Source organism: Rhinichthys klamathensis, unplaced genomic scaffold (assembly GCF_029890125.1).
Source record: "Rhinichthys klamathensis goyatoka isolate OS25496 unplaced genomic scaffold, OSU_Roscu_1.1 h1tg000182l_1, whole genome shotgun sequence".
Classification (NCBI taxonomy): domain Eukaryota; kingdom Metazoa; phylum Chordata; class Actinopteri; order Cypriniformes; family Leuciscidae; genus Rhinichthys; species Rhinichthys klamathensis.
This window is the reverse complement of record NW_026606710.1, coordinates 367,501-390,000: the sequence shown is the minus strand read 5'-3', so window position 1 is coordinate 390,000 and position 22,500 is coordinate 367,501. Positions and strand designations below refer to the sequence as shown.

The window sequence follows — 22,500 nt, the reverse complement described above, 5'->3', positions numbered from 1 at the left end:
GGAGGGATTTGAGTAAGTTATGTTTCATTAAGTGTATGTTATATTCTTGTGTTAAATGTGTTGTAAAATTCAATAAAAATATGTCAGCAAAAAAAATAAAAAAATATTTTTTTGAAAAATTGAACTAATGAGTGAAGATGATGATGTCACTGGTGAGCAGCGAGGTCTCATCTAATCACAGGAGAGATGCGTTTTAAAGGGGAGGTTCAGGATTGTGGACATCGGGCCTCATTTCCAAGTTTTTTGAACAGTTTTCAAAAAATTTCATCCAGTCGTTCCAGTTGCATAGTTCGCCGGTGCTAGGCTAGCGCGAGTCAACGGTATCTGCTAGCCTGCCATTAAAAACAGTTTTACCCACTCCACAGTTCACCAAACGCAAATACATTATAACGCCAGACTATCGATGTACCGCACTATAAGGCGCACTTAAAAGCCTTTAATTTTCTCAAAAAACGACAGTGCGCCTTATAATCCGGAGCGCCTTATATATGGATCAATTGGTTAATAACCGCGTTATTAAATTTATGCCCGCTCTGTCACACGGCCAGTTCAACCTCGTATAAATCAGGTTATGTGTGTAAGTCACGTGCCCGCTCACGAGCGCTCACTCTTAAGGCCTGTTCACACCGGGACGAATTTCACGCGCGATATTCGCCGACGTTTAACGCCTCGTGACTAAACAATGGGCGCCTATGCGAGTGTGCACACCGACGCGAAAAACGCCACGCGTAAAAGCGTCATTTTTTTAAAAACACCTCGGGTTCGTTTTTTTGGTTTGACGCGCCACGTCAAAAACTATCCGACCAATGAGATTGGCGCTTTTGCTCACGTGTCTGGAGCTTCTGAAGTTACAGTAAAACACAACTTGGGGGCGCTCAAACACAAAACGGTCTTGGCGAGCACACACACGTAACGGCGAAGAAGATATACGCCAAGTAGCGTCTACACTGCCGAGGAGAAATAAGACGAGGAAGATGCAAGGCCAGATGAATGTAGAGCTGCTGCTGGTCTCGTTGGTGTCGGAACATAAAGAACTATATGACAAACGCCACAGCGATGATATTCGTCCCGGTGTGTACGAGCCTTTACTAACAGACACACGAACAGACACACTGTCCCCAGTACTGCTCGCGCGGCACAGAATGTTCATAAAGCGCTCCCCGTTCACAGTAACCGGGTCGTCTCATTCGAAACAGCCAGCTATTGCTGTCAGCGAGCCGCTGCACGTGAATACTCATACGAGTCAGGCTGCGAATGTAAGTAACATTACGCTCACGCTTACTAATAAACACCTCGCCTCCGGCGCCGCGCACTCGCTACATTCCCTTTAGCACACCTAGCGGATGCAGAACGCAAACCCAGTCAAACGTTTGACTGCAGTATCTTATGCGCCTTATAATCCGGTGCGCCTTATAGTGCGGAAAATACGGTAAATGTCTGTTGAGAGAATCATGTTAGAAATCAAACTACTCTTGCATCTCAATGATTGTCAGGACTACCTGCACTATCTCTCTCTCTCTCTCTCTGCTGTAGACTGTGCTGATAAATACAGGGAACAAAGTATAACTATTTCAATGCGATGAAAGGGTACTTTGATTTCTAACATTATTCTCTCCAGACATTTACATCGATAGTCTGGCGTTATAATGTATTTGCGTTTGGTGAACTGTGGAGTGGGTAAAACTGTTTTTAATGGCAGGCTAGCAGTTACCGTTGACTCGCGCTAGCCTAGCACCGGCGAACTATGCAACTGGAACGACTGGATGAAATTTTTTGAAAACTGTCTCCACTGATAAATAACACCCAGGCTCACTTGGAAATGAGGCCCGATGTCCACAATCCTGAACCACCCCTTTAACAAGCCTAAAGCGTTTGGCCAAACCCCCCGAGGCTCATTAACTCAGATAAGACCAGCAATTTAGGAAAGATCCCGAGCATATGGGATTGTTCCTAATCCTTCGTCAGGACAACAGCCGAAACAAACGAGTGCACTTCTAAAAATACAGCTCTGCAAAACCAACATCTTAAAAACATTCATAAATAAAGTCCTTCTGAACGTCTGCTATAATAGTCTGGGTTTCTGCCACGGATAGGACAGAAATCGGCCACATTTCACCATCACCTCTTAAAACAAATATAAATTTTATTACTACTCATACACACATCGCTGCCACAGATTCATACACACGTATTAAAGCTGATCCATCCCTCCGTATAACGACCTGCAGTGTTTATTCTGCACCAGAAACTAAAATATTATAGCAATAACATGGAGAATTTTCAGTGTGAGTGAATAGTGTGTGCAACAGGTGGCAGATCTCCCACTCCAGCGTGGCATGAGGGGAATCTGTGGCATTCGGCCTCGAGACCAGCGGGTTTTCAGGCATTATGGGTAAAAGAACAATGCAGTGGAGAGGTCACACAGAGGTCACCGCTATTCATCATCCGACACCAGGAAACTGGAAACCTCCAAAAGTTTTCATACATTTCTTCTTAATTATATTTTGCATTGAGAAAATTTCGCGTATGGAACATTTAAAATTAAAAATTAGAAAGATTATAATGTATATTTCATATTAATGCACTATTGTTCAAAAGTTTGGGGTCAGGAAGATTTAACTTTCATCAAGGATGCATTAAATTGATTAAAAATGGCAGTAAATACATTTTAAAATATTTCAAAAGATTTTTTTAAAATGCTGATAATACATTGATAATAATCATAATTGTTTCTTGAGCATCAGATCATCATATTAGAGTGATTTCTGAAGGATCATGTGACACTGAAGACTGGAGTAATGATGCTGAAAATTCAGCTTTGATCACAGGATATAAATTACACTTTAAAATATAAAACAGCTGATTTACACGGCAAAAACATTTCACAATTTTTACAGCATTTTTTATTAAATAAATGCAACTTTTAAAACATTATAAATCTTGCAAACCCCAAACAGTTGAACGGTAGTGTAAGTGAAGGTAGTATTTAATGCACTTCTTATTTGAATGAAAAAATAATAATAATTGGTAACACTTTAGTTTGAGACCAATTAACTAGTTGCTCTTTAGTTTGCATATTATAAGCATATTGGCTGTTTATTAGTGCTTAAAGCAAATATTAATGTCTTTTTCTGCATGAAAATATTCTACATCCCATAATAATACACCCAATATCTAAACTTAACAACTACCTTAATAACTATTAATAAGCAGTAATTAGGAGTTTATTGAGGCAAAAGTCGTAATTAGTAGTGAATATGTTCCCCATACTAAAGTGTGACCGAAAACTTTAATAAAATTGTTGCATTACAATAATGAGAATAATTTAGAATAATGGACATTATTGGATGCATTACAGCAGTGGTTCCCAAACTTTTAACAGGCATGTAGACATTATAGATCTTCCGGAGTACCCCCAACACCACCAATTGTTAACAAGTTATTTATTTATTAATATTTATTTTTATCAATTTTATCGAGAATAGTGAATAGAATCATAAACATATGATACAAATCTCATCAAAAGTCAACATATGATACAAATGTGCTACACTTGTTCAGCCCATCTACAAACATGAAAATGATCCATATCCATGCAAAATGCAGATGCATCCATCTATACAGAACATAAAATATTATTTTTATTTAATTTTTCGTGTTTGCATTTATGAGGAAAATAACAATGTTACGGACGTGACAGTTCTCCGTTACGGACATGACCGCTCTGAAAGCGACATTAAAACTTGCACAGAGACCTCAAACAGAAAGCACAAAGTCTTTCTTTAAAGTGAATTTCGTTTTTTATTAATTGTATCTTAAAGGGGTCATATAATGCCATTTTTGTACAAGCTAATATGATTCTTTAGGGTCTAAATTAAAAGTTTGTAATATACTTTAATTAAAAATTCTCATTAGTATTGTAAGAAAACACTTATTTTACTTGGTCAAAAACAGCTCTGTTTTCAGCACGCCGTTTCAGTGCATATGACTTTAAATGATAATGAGCTTTGCTCACCCCGCCTCTCTGTTCTGTGCATACACCGTTTGTAACACAATAACACAATAACCATAACGCGTTGTTCAGTATAAACATGGGATTATGAATTATATTGAGAACATCATACATAGAAAACATGCCGTAATGTACCCTGAGTGTAAACCTTAGACGCATTCATTGTGAAGCGTGCAGCTAGCGATTTGCAAAGATTAATATATTAATATAAAGTTTAATAAAACGTTACACTCACTTCCGTTCTTCTGGAGGTTCAGCAGGAACACGAATATCTGGTACCGATCCTTTATTCATGAGCAGCTTCTTAGCAAATCCAGCTTTATACTGACCCTCGTTTATAAAGCAGTCTGGTGTGAGAAATGATTCGCGCAAACATGAGAGCATTGACGTTGCTCGTGGGGAATATTCCCTTCGAAAACAAACTCAGCCACTGCGTCTTCAGCGGTTCGGATTTAGGAACATTAAAATGACTGTGTTTGTTATTACACCCAAGAACAGAACACCACAATCGCTTAGACGCCATTCTGCTCATAGACAGTGCTCCAGCATATCAACAATGACCGCGCAGACTATGATTGACAGCTCTCATGAGCGAGGGCGGGTCTGTGTTGAAACGCTGCTGTCAATCAACAATCGTGGGAGGGGCTTCCGAGCTTGTGACGTCACAGGCTCGAACGGCTCGATTTGAGGCAGGGGAAAACATATAAGGAGATTAAAACAAAACCACTGGATGGATTTTTATCATTATATGATGGTTGTGTACAGGCACTGCCAACACACATTTCAGTACAATCAGCTTGTAAAAGTGCATGTACCATTATATGACCCCTTTAATTTTAATCAATGTTTCATCAATCGATTGCCTGGATTTAATAAATAAGAAGTAAATATAGTAGAAAATAGATCATCATGACACGGAGGCGCCGGCGCGTGAACTGGACTCTCGTCTAATAAATGAACCGAAACATAGCGTATAGCCTAAGGTAGCCTACTTGCCTCACAGACCTGAGAAATATAGCCTATAGAAAGCTTGAAATGTCTACTTTTTAACAGAACAATTCAAAACGAAAGAAATCAGACTCTCTGCTTATGTAATCCGTATGAAATGTGCATTTCTCTCTGCGCGTTCACTACTGCGAAGATCGCGAGTCGCCATCGTCACCTTCATCTTTGCAGCCGACACTGACAAACACTTGTTTATTAATAAACAATTAAAATGTCTCCTTGCTATATTTGACATATTCATAATCATTATGCCGGTTCTTTGTGGCAGCTTTTAGATACTTTATTGGCAGCGCCACCCTTACATGTTGAACGTGTCACCACCGCATCGGCACCGAAAACATGATTTTTTTCAAATCTAAAATCGTGATACGAACCGAATTGTAGGTTTGGTCTATCGTCACAGCCCTAGTAAGATGAGAAAGCAGGAGTTTAGTCGTTTGTCATGGTTGTAAAAAAAAAACAATGGCTATCTGAACATCTTTGCCAAGCGCCAACCAGTACAGAAGTAATCAGTAAATTATCGGGGAGGGTCATGCCTTTTTTCACAATCATTTTGGAGGGTCATAGAAAAAATTATTGCTGGCGAAGGGAGGGTCAAGTCTTTTTTGACTATAGATCTGAAATCTCCTCCAGTGGCCCCTTAAATAAAAAACTAACAGTCCCTTAGATCTTTTTTCACGTACCCCCTGAAATCAGTCCACGTACCCCAGTTTGACAACCGTGGCATTACAGTAATGAGAACTTGCTTTATCCATCAGGATTTGACGACCTTTACTAGTAAACTCAGTCTGTTGTAAGGTAACTATAGTCCTGCTTTATGTTCCTTTGACTCATGATGTCTATTAAAGCTGATAAACGAGTGTTTTACTTTCAAACGACCAGATCACATCCCTTTACTAGTCGAATGTTTGAGTAGTTCTACAGCAAATGCTTGAAGGGACACTTTGTGCAAAATAAGACACTATAGAGCAGGGTTCTCAAAATCTACATTCAAAGGTCCAAATCTGAATTTATCATCAATGTCAAAGGTCCGGAAATAATTGGTTATTGCAAAACTTGGTTTGAATAAACATGCATAACAAATCAACATATTTTACAGGGTTCTTGCAGGTTTCAGTTTGTTACATTTAAGACCTTTTTAAGACCTTTTAAGACCATTATGTGTGAAGTTTAAGACCAACACGACACATAAATTGAAACATTAGAATGATCCCAGAAATTCTTAAACATATTTTAAGTTTGTAAAATACACACACTGACTGATGTCTATGGAAGCAGCAATAATAATCCTTTCCATTATAATAAGACGACACGTTTTATTAATATCAGATACACATTGTGTAAGTAGCTTTACATTTTAAACTATTCTTCTCCCAGTTCTCCGGCCACTTTCATGTATTTCGTGAGAAGTTGAGGAATTGACGTGTTGTAAACTAACATGGCGCCGCCCATCGCACAAACAGCTCAACTAACGCGATCGTTGTGAAGGTGTTTAAACAACAAAACACATCCACTTGCACATATTTGACAATAGGAATATCAGTGTTTCATGTTATAGCTAATACATTTGTGAATATTTTGAATAGAAAAGGGAAAATGACATCAAAGCAGATCATCATTCATTCAGCACTGTGTTGTGGTTGCGCTGTGTCACATGACAAGCAATGACGCGTCACCATGGAAACATTAGGCTTGTTTGAGATGCGCCTTGCCTCGCCTGAAATGTAGTCGAGAGTAGGCGGCTGCAGTGAGAGGAGGAGTGAAAAAAGCGCAGGCAAGCCGGACAGATCTCGCTTTCCTCGCAGTGGATCGGACACCTGTGAGATCAAAGGCGGATATCGCGGGATTCACACTCGTGCACGGTGTTGCTAATAAACTGGATGTATTTTAAGTTTTGTTGCTTGAATATGAAAATAAATATAATGAACAAGACACCCAAAGTACTTATTTAATTCCATTTTAAATAGGCCTATATGTTTATGAATAATTTTTTTTCTTTACAGATATGCGTTTTTATTTTTATTTTTATTTTTTAAATTACATCACATAGATCCCACTGTCAGAGAGTTTGGGGATATCCACACATAATCTATACACATAAAACATGATATCAGAGTTTTAAAATCAAACATTTTAAAAGAGAACAATACATCACGGTTGTTTAAACCAATGAGCATTAAGCTGTGCCGTCAGCAAGTCGTTTCCCATCATGCTTTTGATCAGCGCAGTCGGTGGAGAGCAACTGCGCGCGACTGCAGAATCCGACACGTGCGCATTGCGGTCGCGAGAGTTTTTTGACACACGTCAGCATGACATCAGAGCAAGGCGGACCGCACTCGGACACATTTCTAACCGGCATGCATCTCGCGCTGATCACCGGTGATCGGTTCTGCGCAGATTTTGCTCATCTCAAACAAGCCTATTAAAGTGACAGGTTCTAAATAACGGTCGCCTAGAAAAACTCACGCTGGGGATCAGTTAGAATATTTTAAACTTACGTGTGAAAGGGTTAAATACAAAAACAACAAACAAAAATAAACACAAATTAACAATGGTAAATTATTTAATGTATTTATTCTTTTTAGTAAACTTGTTTTTTTGTTAGAAACTCACGCTTATGGATGACGTGGTCGTTGAGCGCCCTCAGGCGACCGTTATGATTACATTCAAATGACTACACAATTTACAGATAATTATTGATTAACGAATATTTTTAAATCATCCACCAAATTATCATCTCTTTCTTGCAGTTTAATGAGTAAACAACGAACATCAAGACATACGGTCCGCTAATGGTGTTAATTAGATCTCTCTTGATGAAGTCCGCTATACCAAATCTTGTTAAACACACACTTCCCAATGATCTTTGAAAACTACGGGCTCGACGACAGCCCTGACTTAACGTTGCACGAATTCGGCGGGCAGGTAGCTAGTGAATCAACTTCCTTCACTTTATTGGCGGCGCGGGTTTCCATAACGCCACTTTACAGGAGTTATACCTGCAGTGATCACGCAATGGGATTATCATCATCACGTAGCCTACTAGAAAACAAACAAAACAACCAACGTTTTATTTTCGGCGGACAACGCTTGACCACAATTAACAAAATGAACGGAGGTAAGAATTTTAAGACTTGGGTAAATTAAATTTAAGACCTAAACTTGTGTTTTTTAGACTTTTTGAGGCCTTAAATTTCACTTTCTGAATTTAAGTCTTTTTTAGACTTTTTAAGACTCCGCGGGAACCCTGATTTTAGTTTTTTTAATAAAGTGCCTTTTGCATTTAAAAATGCATTAATAACAAGTGCAAAAGTGTCAAAACAATTAGTTTAAGTGTCAGCATTTTTTTTTTTTGAAACAAAACAAAACAAGAGGTAGGCCAAAATAGTAACATGTTGCAAAATACCTATCAAATATTTTGTGGATATTGCCATTCAAAATGTCTGTGTTTTGTTTCATAGTGGCGTTTGACATTTCCACTCTTCTTCACCAGTCTCGTTATAAATCAAACAGAAGGGCTTTGTGCTGGATCTCCGTCCACAATTGTGATGATTATGACTTACAGCTTATGAAAACCCCAAAATCAAAATTAGAATATTGTGAAAAGGTTTTCATAAGCTGTAAGCCATAATCATCAAAATTATAACAAATAAAGGCTTGAAATATCTCACTTTGCATGTAATGAGTCTATATAATATATTAGTTTCACCCTTTAAGTTGAATTACTGAAATAAATTAACTTTTGCACGATACTCTAATTTTTCGAGTTTCACCTGTATCTTGCCTTCGCTTTCATTTCGGACTATCTCCAAAAAGACTTACATGATTTTAACACGCGTTTATCAAAGTAGGAAATCCACACTTTTAATCCCTTACACACAATTAGTGCTCTTGAAATATGAAATGGAGGCGGGTCCGCATTGAATTCCCTGAGTCCGGACTTTGAGAAGTGCTGCTATAGAAAGTCTGGCTTACAATAGATGTGCCAGGGTGGTCAGATGAATAACTATTATCGCTATTATTCACACTCAAAGCTGCGGCGCTGTGAACGATCAATGCCCGTACGTGTGTGTGCTGAGACGAGCTCTAGAAGAGAAGACCAGAATCTGTTAAAGGAACGGTTCGCCACACAAATAATGCATGAAATACAAGACTATCCGTAAAAAATGAATGGAGGATCTATGTGGTATTGGATATACACTACCATTTGTGGTTAGTTGAAAGAAATTACATACTCAATATAATTATATATTGTTTCTCGAGCATCAAATCATCATATTAGAGTGATTTCTGAAGGATCATGTGACACTGAAGACTGGAGTAATGATGCTGAAAATTCAGCTTTGATCACAGGAATAAATTACACTTTACTATATATTTACTTAGAAAACAGCGATTTTACATTGGAATAACATTTCACTATTTTTACTGTATTTTTGTACTCTTGGAAAGTCAAACTTTTGAACGTTATAGAGTCTCGTAAGAGTATTTAGTTCATCCACATGTTGTGACAGTTGATAAAGCTGGACAGAAAACACTATTCATTCGAAAAACTTGCAAGACAAAACTATATTTCCCATAATTCTCTTTGACACCGCATTTTGTTGCAAACTAAATGAGCTTCCCATGTCGGTCAGAAAATTACATCCCAAACAAAAATAGTCATCATTATGATATATAAAGTAGGGCTGCTCGATTATGGCAAAAAAAATCATAATTTAAATAACGATTATTTTTGGTCAGTATTGAAATCACGATTATTTAACACGATTATCATAAAAGTGCATCTATCCATGATAAAAGTGCATCTATCCATGATAAAAGTGCATCTATCCATCATAAAAGTGCATCTATCCATCATAAAAGTGCATCTATCCATGATAAAAGTGCATCTATCCATCATAAAAGTGCATCTATCCATCATAAAAGTGCATCTATCCATCATAAAAGTGCATCTATCCATCATAAAAGTGCATCTATCCATCATAAAAGTGCATCTATCCATCATAAAAGTACATCTATCCATCATAAAAGTGCATCTATCCATCATAAAAGTGCATCTATCCATGATAAAAGTGCATCTATCCATCATAAAAGTGCATCTATCCATCATAAAAGTTCATCTATCCATGATAAAAGTGCATCTATCCATCATAAAAGTGCATCTATCATCATAAAAGTGCATCTATCCATGATAAAAGTGCATCTATCCATCATAAAAGTGCATCTATCCATCATAAAAGTTCATCTATCCATGATAAAAGTGCATCTATCCATCATAAAAGTGCATCTATCATCATAAAAGTGCATCTATCCATGATAAAAGTGCATCTATCCATCATAAAAGTGCATCTATCCATCATTAAAGCACTTTTATCATGGATAGATGCACTTTTATGATGGATAGATGCACTTTTATCATGGATAGATGCACTTTTATCGTGGATAGATGATGCACTTTTATGATGGATAGATGCACTTTTATGATGATAGATGCACTTTTATGATGGATAGATGCACTTTTATCATGGATAGATGCACTTTTATGATGGATAGATGCACTTTTATCATGGATAGATGCACTTTTATGATGGATAGATGCACTTTTATCATGGATAGATGCACTTTTATCATGGATAGATGCACTTTTATAGACTTCAAAACAGAAACGGCCATTCACTCCTATTATCAAGCTCGGAAGAGCCAGGACATTTTTTAATATAACTCATATTATATTCGTCTGAAAGAAGAATGTCATTTACACCTAGGATGACTTGAGGGTGAGTAAATCATGGGGTCATTTTAATTTTTGGGTGAACTAGCGCTTTAACCTCCACCCTGAGATTTGTAGCCGAGCGCCACACCAGCGGATCACAGGACACATGTGTTCCCGATACACATCTGCAGCTGTTCCTCAACCTAAACGCTTTCCTCCTCTGAAAGCGCCTGCGACATGCGCTGAAACGTGCCAAGGGAAGCCTTCCAGAATCTATATTACAACTGAATAAAACAGAGCCACATCTGTGCGCCCAGTGAACACGACTCAAACATTCACCGGCGACGCCCCTAAACGCAGTAAAACAGCGCACTTTTATAGGGGAACACAACGAGGACATAATCTGACGCAGGGCAAAGGTTTACACGCATGTAACATTTCACAGGCCTGTAGTTTCGAGGCTGTGAACACTGAAACATCTGAACGGAAAACACTGGTAGAAATGCATTCGGCTGAATGTCTCATGACAAAATGAATTATATTCTACTTGAGATGTTAAACATTGAAAAACATTAAAATCTGATCAAAAAGATTCTTAATAATAAATTATTCTTATGGACAGATTCTTTAATTGGTCAAAAAGACAGAGAGCTACACTAAATCTCTGAATCTGAACCAGGACTCATTTACTGACTGGATAATTGAAGGGGAAAAAAAGAAAGAAAATTCTTCTAAACAAATTATTCTTATGGAAAAAAAGAAAAACTCTCTGGATGACTGCCTTAAATGCTATTTTAATTCGTGAAAAACATTAAAATGTGGTCAAAAAGACTGATTCTTATGATTTAATTATTCTTGGATTCAAAAAGACAGAGAGAGCTATTGTTTGAATCAGACTAACAAATGACTCACTGAATCTCTGAATCTGAACCAGGACTCACTTACTGACTGGATGACTGCCATCATGCAAATTAATTCAATTAAAGCAATGAGATGTGATCAAACAGACTGATTCTTATAAACAATTGGCTTTTATGAACATATTATTTAATTGGTCAAATACACTGTTTGACAAATGACTCACTGAATCTGAATCAGACTCACTGGATGACTGCCATTAATGGAAAACATTAAAATGCAATTAAAAGGATTTATTCTTATAAAGACTCTTTTGAACAGATTCTTAATTTGGTCAAAAAGACAGAGAGCGCTATTGTTTGAATCAGACTAACAAATGACTCACTGAATCTCTTAATCTGAACCAGGACTCACTTATAGACTGGATAATTGAAGGGAAAAAAAGAAAAATGAAAATATACAGACTCTTCTAAACAAATTACTCTTATGAAGTGATTCTTGAAAGGACCATTCTGACAAATGATTCCCTGAATCTGAATCAGACTCACTGAACAGATGACTGTTTTATTAATTCGATAACAACAAATGAAATGTGATCATAAAGACTTGATTCGTATGAATAAATTACCCTTGTGTACAAATTTTTTGAATTAGTCAAAAAACGAATTGGTCTGACAAATGACTCACTGAATCTGAATCAGACTCACTTACTGACTTGAATGACTGCCATAACACGATTTAATTTGATAAAAATAATAAAATGTGATCAAACAGACTGACTCTTATGAACAATTGGCTCTTATAAACTGATTCTTGAATTGGTAAAAAAAAAACAGTTTGACAAATGACTCACTGAATCTGAATCAGACTGGATGACTGCCATAAATGGAAAACATTAAAATGTGATTAAAAAGACTGGAAAAAAAAATTACTCTTATGAACAGATTCTAAATTTGGTCAAAAAGAAAGAGTGCTATTGTTTGAAACAAACTAACAAATGACTCACTGAATCTGAATCAGGACTCACTTACTGACTGGATAAAATACTGATTCATATGAACAAATGATTCTTATGGAGTGATTCTTGAATCCGAATCAGACTCTATTTTGCTATTTTAGATGAATTTTACAGATGCTATTTTAATGAAAAGAAAACCATTAAAATGTGATTTGTTGAACATGCAGTTATGAGAATGCAATACATTTCAGAGAATAAACTTTAAATTTGATTAAGGCAATCATGCAATTGGCTCCATGTTGTTTGGAAAGTTTCAGTGACTAAAATGAAACTTGGATCACTCAAAACAATCCCAGTGAAATGCCCCACAACCCCCTGGGATTATGTGTTAAACCTCCAGAACAAATGGTTTTTAGAAAGACACGAACATCCTCAAGTATGCGAAATGACTGTGGCGGAAACAAACCTCAAAACACGAGAGAGGGCGATGGAGTTTCCTTCAGCGTCACGAATCACGCGTGCTGTTGTTCAGGTGGAGATATGAACATGTGATCAGTGTAACGAGCTCGTTAGCTCCACTCACCCGTCGTTGGAGCAGGTCAGAAACTCCTCTTTAATCTTGGGATGCCAGCAGCCGTCGTTCAGCATCGCTGTGTGACCCTGAGACAATGCAAACCACACTTTATTTACAATCAAATCTGAGTAAAAATCAAATAATTAATTAAAATCATATTTTAAAGACATTTAATGTTAATGTCTTTTCTGCTCACCATTTATTTAATCAAAAATACAGTAAAAACTGTGAAATATTATTATTATTCAAATCAGCTGTTTTCTATGTGAATATAGAGTAAAGTGTAATTTATTCCTGTGAATTTTCAGCATCATTACTCCAGTCTTCAGCGTCACATGATCCTTCAGAAATCATGATTTGATGCTCAAGAAACATTTATGATTATTATCAGTGTTCAAAACACTTTTGCTGCTTCATGTTTTTGTGAAAAACGGGATACATTTTTATTTTTCAGGATTCTTTAACAAACAGAAAGTTCAAAAGAACAGCATTTATTATTTATTCTTTTGATACATTTTGATACACATTGATAATAATAATCATAAATGTTTCTTGAGCATCAGATCCTCATATTAGAGTGATTTCTGAAGGATCGTGTGACACTGAAGACTGGAGTAATGATGCTGAAAATCACAGGAATAAATTACACTTTACTATATATTCACATAGAAAACAGCTGATTTGAATTATAATAATATTTCACAGTTTTTACTGTATTTTTTGATTACCGTAAATAAATGCAGCCTCGGTGAGCAGAATAACCTTTTTTTTTGTAAATTCTTGATTATTTCAAAACTTTGACCTTAGTCTAATCTGATTATGGATGATTAATCAGTATCTTATCTTACATAAAAAATTACTTTCTCCACCTCTGAAAACAGCTTGTCAGAATATGCCGAAATAATATTAACAAACATTATACATCATATGAAAATGAGTGGCATTTGTTCAGATCACTAACACATACAGGTGAAACTCGAAAAATTTGAATATCGTGCAAAAGTTCATTTATTTCAGTAATTCAACTTAAAAGGTGAAACTAATATATTATATAGACTCATCATTACATGCAAAGTGAGATATTTCAAGCCTTTATTTGTTATAATTGTTATGATTATGGTTCACAGCTATGAAAACCCCAAATTCAAAATTAGAATATTGTTTTTCATAAGCCATAATCATCAAAATTATAACAAATAAAGGCTTGAAATATCTCACTTTGCATGTAATGAGTCTATATAATATATTAGTTTCACCTTTTAAGTTGAATTACTGAAATAAATGAACGATATTCAAATTTTTCGAGTTTCACCTGTATAAGCTGCATTAATAAACTACGATAATATCACAGCCTAATAATAAATAAAACAATGTTCTGTCCTACATTATTTCCAATTGAATATTCTTTCACATCACAGAAGAAAAGCATGTTGTGAATGTCGTTTCATGCTGACTTTAAAGTGTTCATTTGGACGCAGGAAATGAAAATCCAGGAATTGAATGAAAACACTATTATAAAGTCGTTCTCCGAGAATAAATAAAGCTGTCAGTGATTGTCTCTGATGATGACATTGCTGACAGCGCATTAATAAAGCGTGCTGCATCATAACAAATATGCCGTGAATATTTGACCTTCATGCCGCCCAAAGACACACTGGCCTCATCGGACGAAACTCGGCGTCACCACACACACACACACACACACACACACACACACACACACACACACACACACACACACACACACACACACACACACACACACACACACACACACACACACTCAGAGCAGATGTTTGACACCAGAAATCCATTATAAAGACGCTTTACGACACACACACCAACCGCATCATCTGTCAGTGACTAAATATGAGGCGAAAGATGGTTCGTTTTAGAGCGAATGATCAAAACCTCAACGACTGACGGCTAATAACACCTTCACACACTCATTATAATCATTGAAGCGGAGGTCAATAGTGTTGGAGAGACACGACTGATGCACAGCACACACACTGATCACATCTGTTGTAAATTTGAAATTAAAATGATTATAAATCTAAGCGAAAGTTAGAAATGGCAAACAAGCTTAAGTCGAAGCACTAACATTACTAAAAACTCAAATAAAGCTAAATAGAAATATTAACGCTACATTAATTCCTGCTTAATTATTATCAGTCCTCATTTATTGATAATATTATCGATGTTGAAAACGGTTCATATTTGTGTGGAAACTGTGATACATTTTATTTTTCAGGATTCGTTGATGAATAGAAAGTTCAAAAGAACAGCATTTATTTGAAATATAATCTTGTATAACATTATAAATGTCTTTACTGTCACTTTTGATCATTTTAATGCGTCCTTGATGAATAAAAGCATTCATTTCTTTTTTTGAAACAAAATAATCCTTAGTTTATGACGGTTCCCAGACAAATATGAAGCAGCCCGACTGTTTTCAATATTGATAATCATAATTGTTTCTTGAGCATCAGATCATCATATTAGAGTGATTTCTGAAGGATCATGTGACACTGAAGACTGGAGTAATGATGCTGAAAATTCAGCTTTGATCACAGGATATAAATTACACTTTATGATATATGCACATAGAAAACCGTTATTTTAAATTGTAATAATATTTCACTATTTTTACTGTATTTTTAATCAAATAAATGCAGCCTTGGTGAGCGGAGAATACATTCAAAATCTTAATTATTCCAAACTTTTGACTGCTAATGGAAAAAAAAGTATAATAATAACAAAAGCATTTATTAAAACTTAAACTAAAATCAAAATGAAAACATAAATAATAATCATAATAGAATATAATGATACTAAAATATAATATCATCAAGTGTGTTCACATGTGGAAGTAATAGCTATGATAATAAAACAAACTGGATTCAAGTATTTCTGTTATGGACGTCCAGTTGGCATCTTTAAACAGTAAAGCATGACATTGACAATGATTGAAGAGAACAATATTTACGCTCGACGCTGAGATGCACTCGCTAGGGAACATAACGTACCGGACGAGGAGAGAAAACCCAATAACAAACAAAGAACGAGGAATCGGTCTCTCTCGCAGTGACTATAGCATGCCGACACACTCCATTAGTGAGGCGACCGTCACACACACACACACACACACACACACACACACACACACACACACACACACACACACACACACACACACACACACACACACACACACACACACACAGTGTGTCTGAGGACCAGGTGCAACATTCAGCATCTCTGATATAGTTCATCTACACCTCATTACATCCCAGTCAACAAACAGAGTCCAGATGCAGCAAACAAACACACACGAGAACTGCAGGATCACTGATGCTGGAACTAAAACCTTTACACACAGTGGGTCTCATTCATGAAACATTCGTAAATATACGAGTAAATATGAGAGTGATTTGCGCGTAAAGAGACCTTCCCGAAAACTCATCTCCTGATTCACAAATACTTCATAAACGCCAGATGTGATAGTGAAATGTGTGTGTGTGTGTGTGTGTGTGTGTGTTAGGGGTGACCCCGAATAGTCGAAGATTCGATAGGAGGAGCCTGATTCGACTACCAATCTCACGGTCGAATCTTCGCAGATGTGTTATTAAACGAGGATTATGTCATTTTGGCTATATGAGTGCTCAATGTCTGATTTCACATAGAACTACTGGTTTTCTGTCAATACGTTAATATACAGCCTATTATGATAATGCTGTCAATAAAAATGTGCAAAGAAAGAAGCTTTTAATAAATATTTTTTAACGTGCGTGCAGCGTGAATAACTCCAAACACCCCGTGACAGATTTAAGTTTCACTTTCGATCCGTGACCGACAGAGGAGCGTCGTGTCGGCAGGGATTTAAATCTTTAAAAATGTCTGGGATAAGAAAATCTAAAGATGCACACCATCAGAAAGGATATTCTCCAAGGCTGGATTTAGCATCAGGAAAACCATGATCGCACTTCTGTTAACAGGTTGGTTTTCCTCAGGACGTTCTAAAACGCTTAACGTGAAAAAAGCTTTTAAAACGCTTAAATGGCACTTTTACGTGCTTAATGTATGTGTACACGGCTACACACCTTAAGAAACCATTCTATGTGCAGATAAGCAGATGAACCTAGAATATGAATATAGATATAGTTCACAGCTTATGAAAACCCCAAATTCAAAATTAGAATATTGTGAAAAGGTTTTCATAAGCTGTAATAAAGGCTTGAAATATAACGTTTCTCCTATAGAAAGTCACGTAAAGCTTTTTCTTTAATGGTTTTCTATGGGAGGAAAATGCTTAACGTAGCCTATAATAAAATGCGCTGCGTTCATATTCTGGGCTCATCTGCTTTTCTGTAGGCTATATAGTATCCTTTATTAATAAGGTGTGTACAGAATTTGATCTTTTAATATAACAGTTTTAGGACAAAGCCGTTAAGCGTTGTTCAGCGTTTTAGAATGTATTTTATCCGCGCACACAATGTGAAAAGACTCAAACGGACACAGGCCGAGTGAAAGACTGGATTTAGTTTTCTCGATCAGGTATGGGTACAAGCAGGGGCGTAGCAACCGGGGGGGACGGGGGGGACACGTCCCCCCCACTTTTAGAAACAGGTGATTCTGTCCCCCGCATTTTTTTTTTACTCAGCGCCAATATTTCCGCCCGTGTTCTCTGATTTGTTACTTAAGGCTTCATTATACTTCTGCGTCAACTCCACGGCGTAGCTACGCCGTCACTCCTACGGCGTCGTGGCCGTTTTATGGTTCTGCGTCAGGTTGCGTTGCATCGCGGTGCATTTCAACGCCAGAACGCTAGGGTGGTGTGTGCTTTGCAAATCTCTTTGCTAGTTTGTTTTGGTTCCTTGCGCCGGTTCCGCTTTCGTTTCCATTACCCTTCAAATTGCGCGAATTGAAATTGCGAATTGAAAATACGCATTTCGCAAAAACTCCCGTTTATCGCAAAAAAAGATTTTACACTCGCATGAGGAGCTTTTTCAGGCAATTTGAAAAAGGAATATTTTGAATATATTTGAATATAATATTTGGAAACAGGTTTTGCACATTTACAGTCACCTGCCTTAGAAGACGCGGTGTGTTTGGGGTCCGTGTCCGCAAATAATAATAATAATCATTATTATAACATTTATTAGGCTACATATGTAGAAGACGCTTTTATCCAAAAAAGGAACAAAGCAATTCGTCACATCTCATTCAAAATACAGGTTGGACAATAATAATAGGCAGGGCTAAGATTATCACAAATAAACACAAGCTTTTGACGCATATCCAAGTGTGTGTGCAGAGTGCGGAGCGCGCACTGGATGGCAGGGAGGCGCGGGCGCGAACACTTGCGTTTTCCTATCAACGGTGGAAACTACTTAAAATACTCAAGAATTTCTGGTCATACAGAAAATAATACATTATTCGCAACTTCTTTTATTTGCGTAAACTCACAATAACAACAAAACGTTTTGCTTTTGTAAAATAAAATAAAACAATCAGGCGCGCTTTCATGGTCTCTGTGAACTGAAGCGCGAGAACTGAAACAAAAATAGCCTATGTAGGCTATTGAAATGTCCACTTTAAAACGAACAAATTCGAATCGAAAGCTAATACCTTCTGATTATGTAATCCGTATGAAAGGTGCATTTCTCTCTAAAGGTGCATCCGGAGATGGAGATATGTTTTTAGCCGACATTGATTTAGAAAACAATAGTTTATTAATAAACAATTAAAATGCCTCGTTATTTTTTCAGAAACATTTATTATAACCTATGTCTCACCTATAAATCACCTTTCTGTAGGCTCTGTGGGTTATGGCTCTTCTCATTCAGCACTCCGGGAAAAATATTATTTCCAGGTTCTAATTTGGCCTTAGAAAACCAGTAAAATCTACATTTTTTCTATATTAATTTGTGAATATTTTAAATTTTTAATAAAGGGGCAAAAAAATCAAACAATTAGGCCTATCTGATTATTCGTTGATATTTTTTTTTTTCAGCATTTGGTGTACAGTTCAAATTTAAATTTTGGTGTTCAACTTTGCGTTTCAAAAATACAACAACCGTTCATTTTTCGTTTTGCAATTACGGGTTAAATAAGGTAAAACGAATGGATTCATAAAATTCATAAAAGAAACAATAATTACAGGAATAGCCTACTGGACTCTAAACCTCAAAGAAATGCCACAATCAAGACCTCGGAGCTGAAATGAGGGAGAACTCCGTGTCTTTCCCTGCCATTAATGCCATTAATGCGTCTCCTTCCATTAATAATAATAATGTCTAGTGCGGTGGCTACCAACGTCCGTTGCCATGATTTTTGGAATGATTATGGAAAAAAAGACGTTTAGTCGCATAACATCGGTCATTTGGCAATAGTTTTTTATCGACATTTAGAAAAAAAGGCAAAAGTTTTGCGCAAATCTGTAATGGAAACGCGCGTAATGGCGAGCGAAAGAGAGAGAATGTTGTTGCAGCTGGAACTAATCAACGTTGAACAACAAATTATTTTATTGCAAATGTTTAATCGCAGAAGTGATTTAATCGTTCCTCAATTTGATACATCGTTGAAACAAACTGCGCACTTTAAAAATGGCGGTATAGCGGGAGGGGGAAACCGGAAAAGCTACACTCCCGAAATGATGTATAATCTGACCAATCACAGCCCTTGCGGTCTGCGTCGCCTCGACGCGTAGTTACAATTTTTTGGAGGTGCACGTCGAGCTACGGCGGAGGGGTCGGAGAGGGGTTCGCGGCGACGCAGAGGGCTCTGCGGGGGTACGCCGTCGATTCGACGCAGAAGCATAAAACAGGCTTTAGACTTGAGTGAGCTCACATTCAGCCAATCACAGCGCGAAGCATCTATTGGGCGCGTCTGCCATGAGCTTCAAATCTTTTGTTGCTCTTGCGAATTTTCCTGTTTGTTTAGTCGCTTTGCTGTTTGGCCGTCTAATGCACCCCAGAAAAAAAGCAGAGGACTACATCATTTTTTTTCAAACACACACTGTTACAGTATGTCGCGATGACATGAATCACACGTGAAGTTTCCTTGTTATGATTTAACCTACTGTAACGCTGTAAGAAGTGTAGACAACAGAACCCGTATGGCCTCGTCACGTCGCGCCGGATTGTGCCGAGTGTGTGTTAAATGCTCTCCTACTTGTTGCTTTGGATAAAAGCGTCTGTTAAATGAGACATAACAGATTATTCCCAGCAGGCACACAACATCATAAGACGTTGATATTTGGTTAAATTTTGGTTGCGACGTCGGGTGACCAAAATTCAATGTAAATTCAACATGTCAATGTTAAATTGATGTCCAATACCGAATACATTGATTTAGGTTTTATTGATATATTTTTATAATGTCTGTTGTATAAAATTACTGTAGGCTAGATGTAATCTGTTCTGTACTCATTGAACACTTTTTTTTTTGGTCCAACTGTTAAGAAGTAAGATAAAAGTTATTGTTCAAGTGTAGTTTAACTGAAATATTGTAAATATCATAAAATATCTTTATTTCATAAACATAAAGTATATATGTCCACAGTTGTCTGAAAGTCCCAAGTCCTGCAATATTTTTTTATTTCGAGTAATTTCACAAAAATAGGTTGCTGTAAACTATCATGGCATGTTCCCAAAATTGGCACTAGGGTGCTGTAAAATGCCAATTGCTATTCCATCTAGAATTTATTATTATGAACATCACCTTTCAGTCCCTCCAGAAAAGCGCGATTATGCGATCGCATGATTCAATGTATTGAATCATGCGATTCAATTGTATGATTTCATAATCCCCTCAACATTTTTTTGTTGCAAAAAAAAGTCACATATATCTTAGCAGAAAGTTGAAAAATATTGCGTTTGCTTCACACGAGACCAGCCGTTTCCCCCGGTTGCCATGGGAACGTTATGAAGTGACGTAATTACTCGACATGAACATCATTGAAAAAAAAAAGGAAAAAAAAAGCTGTAAAACAGGAAACATTTTTTTCATATTTTATTTATTCATTTTTACAGAAGTTGTAGCATATTCCTTTTGTAAAGCTACAGAACTTGTTTGACTCATCAATGTTTTGTAAGTTTGATGTGTTTATTAAGGTCTGAAATAAAACAAGATTAAATATTCCAGCACTTTCTGTGATGTAGTATGTTTGCTTATCATAGGAAGTAATAAGAAATAGCTCTTTACATTTAAGGTAGTAGCCTAGTGAGAACAGGGTGTTGGGGAATCTCTTTTTCATCAAACCGCAGTTTTTGCAAGTTCCCGCAATTTCATCACATAAAATTGCAAATATCCTGCATATTCCATCACCGCATAATCAAGGACTTTTGCCCGCAACAATCACAAAAAGACTCCGCATTTTTCTGGAAGGACTGACCTTTGGGTCACATCACCACACCATTTTGTCCCCCCCACTTTTATAATGGCTGCTACGCCCCTGGGTACAAGTGATTTCAAAACATTTCAGCCAGTTTTACTTTGATTTTTGGATACTGTGAACACGTTTAGCTAAAGACTGCCGCTCCAGTTTAGCGTTTATTGTTGTTTCTGCAGTTAAAAAGACAAAGTTGACAATCCTGGCCATACTTTCGTTATTTTAATAATTTCTTTATTTTTATTTTATTAATTGATCACTCAGAGTGATCTAATTTAACTATTTGTGACTTGTGTTTTGAATATTTGTTCCCCTGCACTTTAGGCATTTTGCACACATTTGTTCTGCTTCTTGTGACTTGATTCTGACTTATTTAGTTTTGTATTTTTATTTATTATAAATGTATATTGTGTTCTTAATTGTTGATTATTTTTCAGTGCATGATGTTGAGCTGTAGGCCTAATAGAGCATGCTCGTACAGGAAATTCAGCTGATTTAATTTGATTTGCATGTGAAATGCTAATCCTATCTGCAGTGTGGCCTTTCTGCAGTTATTTATGTTATTTCTTAGTTTTATTGATCCAAAATGTTTTTATACATTTTCTTCTATGTCTTTGTGTGATGTTCTGTACATCGCGGCCTTAAAATGTTAAAGCCCCGCCCTATTAGTCGACTATAGGCAGGACTTGACGAATCTGATTCGACTATGAAAATCCTTAGTCGGGGACACCCCTAGTGTGTGTGTTAATGAATTCCAATCAGTCGTAAATGGGACGCGCGTGCACGCTCATTCTCAATTACCATAAATCCCGCCCATTAAATCCGACTGACAACTACATATGGGCATCATATTATGACACCAAACGAAGGATTTCAAAATGTTTTCTCAAAAGCGAATGAAAAAGAAAAATTTCTCAGATGGAGAAATCGAAGTTTTATTATCAGAAGTTCATTCAAAACACCACATTTTATTTTCAAGCAT

At 36.8% G+C, this 22,500-nt stretch overlaps 1 protein-coding gene across 2 annotated transcripts in view; it reads right to left on the bottom strand.

Annotated features, from left to right (window-relative positions):
• Positions 1 to 22,500, bottom strand: part of LOC130094888 (WD repeat-containing protein 70) — a 125,718-nt gene that overhangs the window by 76,930 nt on the left and 26,288 nt on the right. For both annotated transcript variants that reach the window (XM_056261418.1, XM_056261417.1), the window contains exon 9: positions 13,133 to 13,209. In XM_056261418.1, the coding sequence (XP_056117393.1) occupies positions 13,133 to 13,209 (77 nt within the window). The remainder of the gene's footprint in view (positions 1 to 13,132; positions 13,210 to 22,500) is intronic.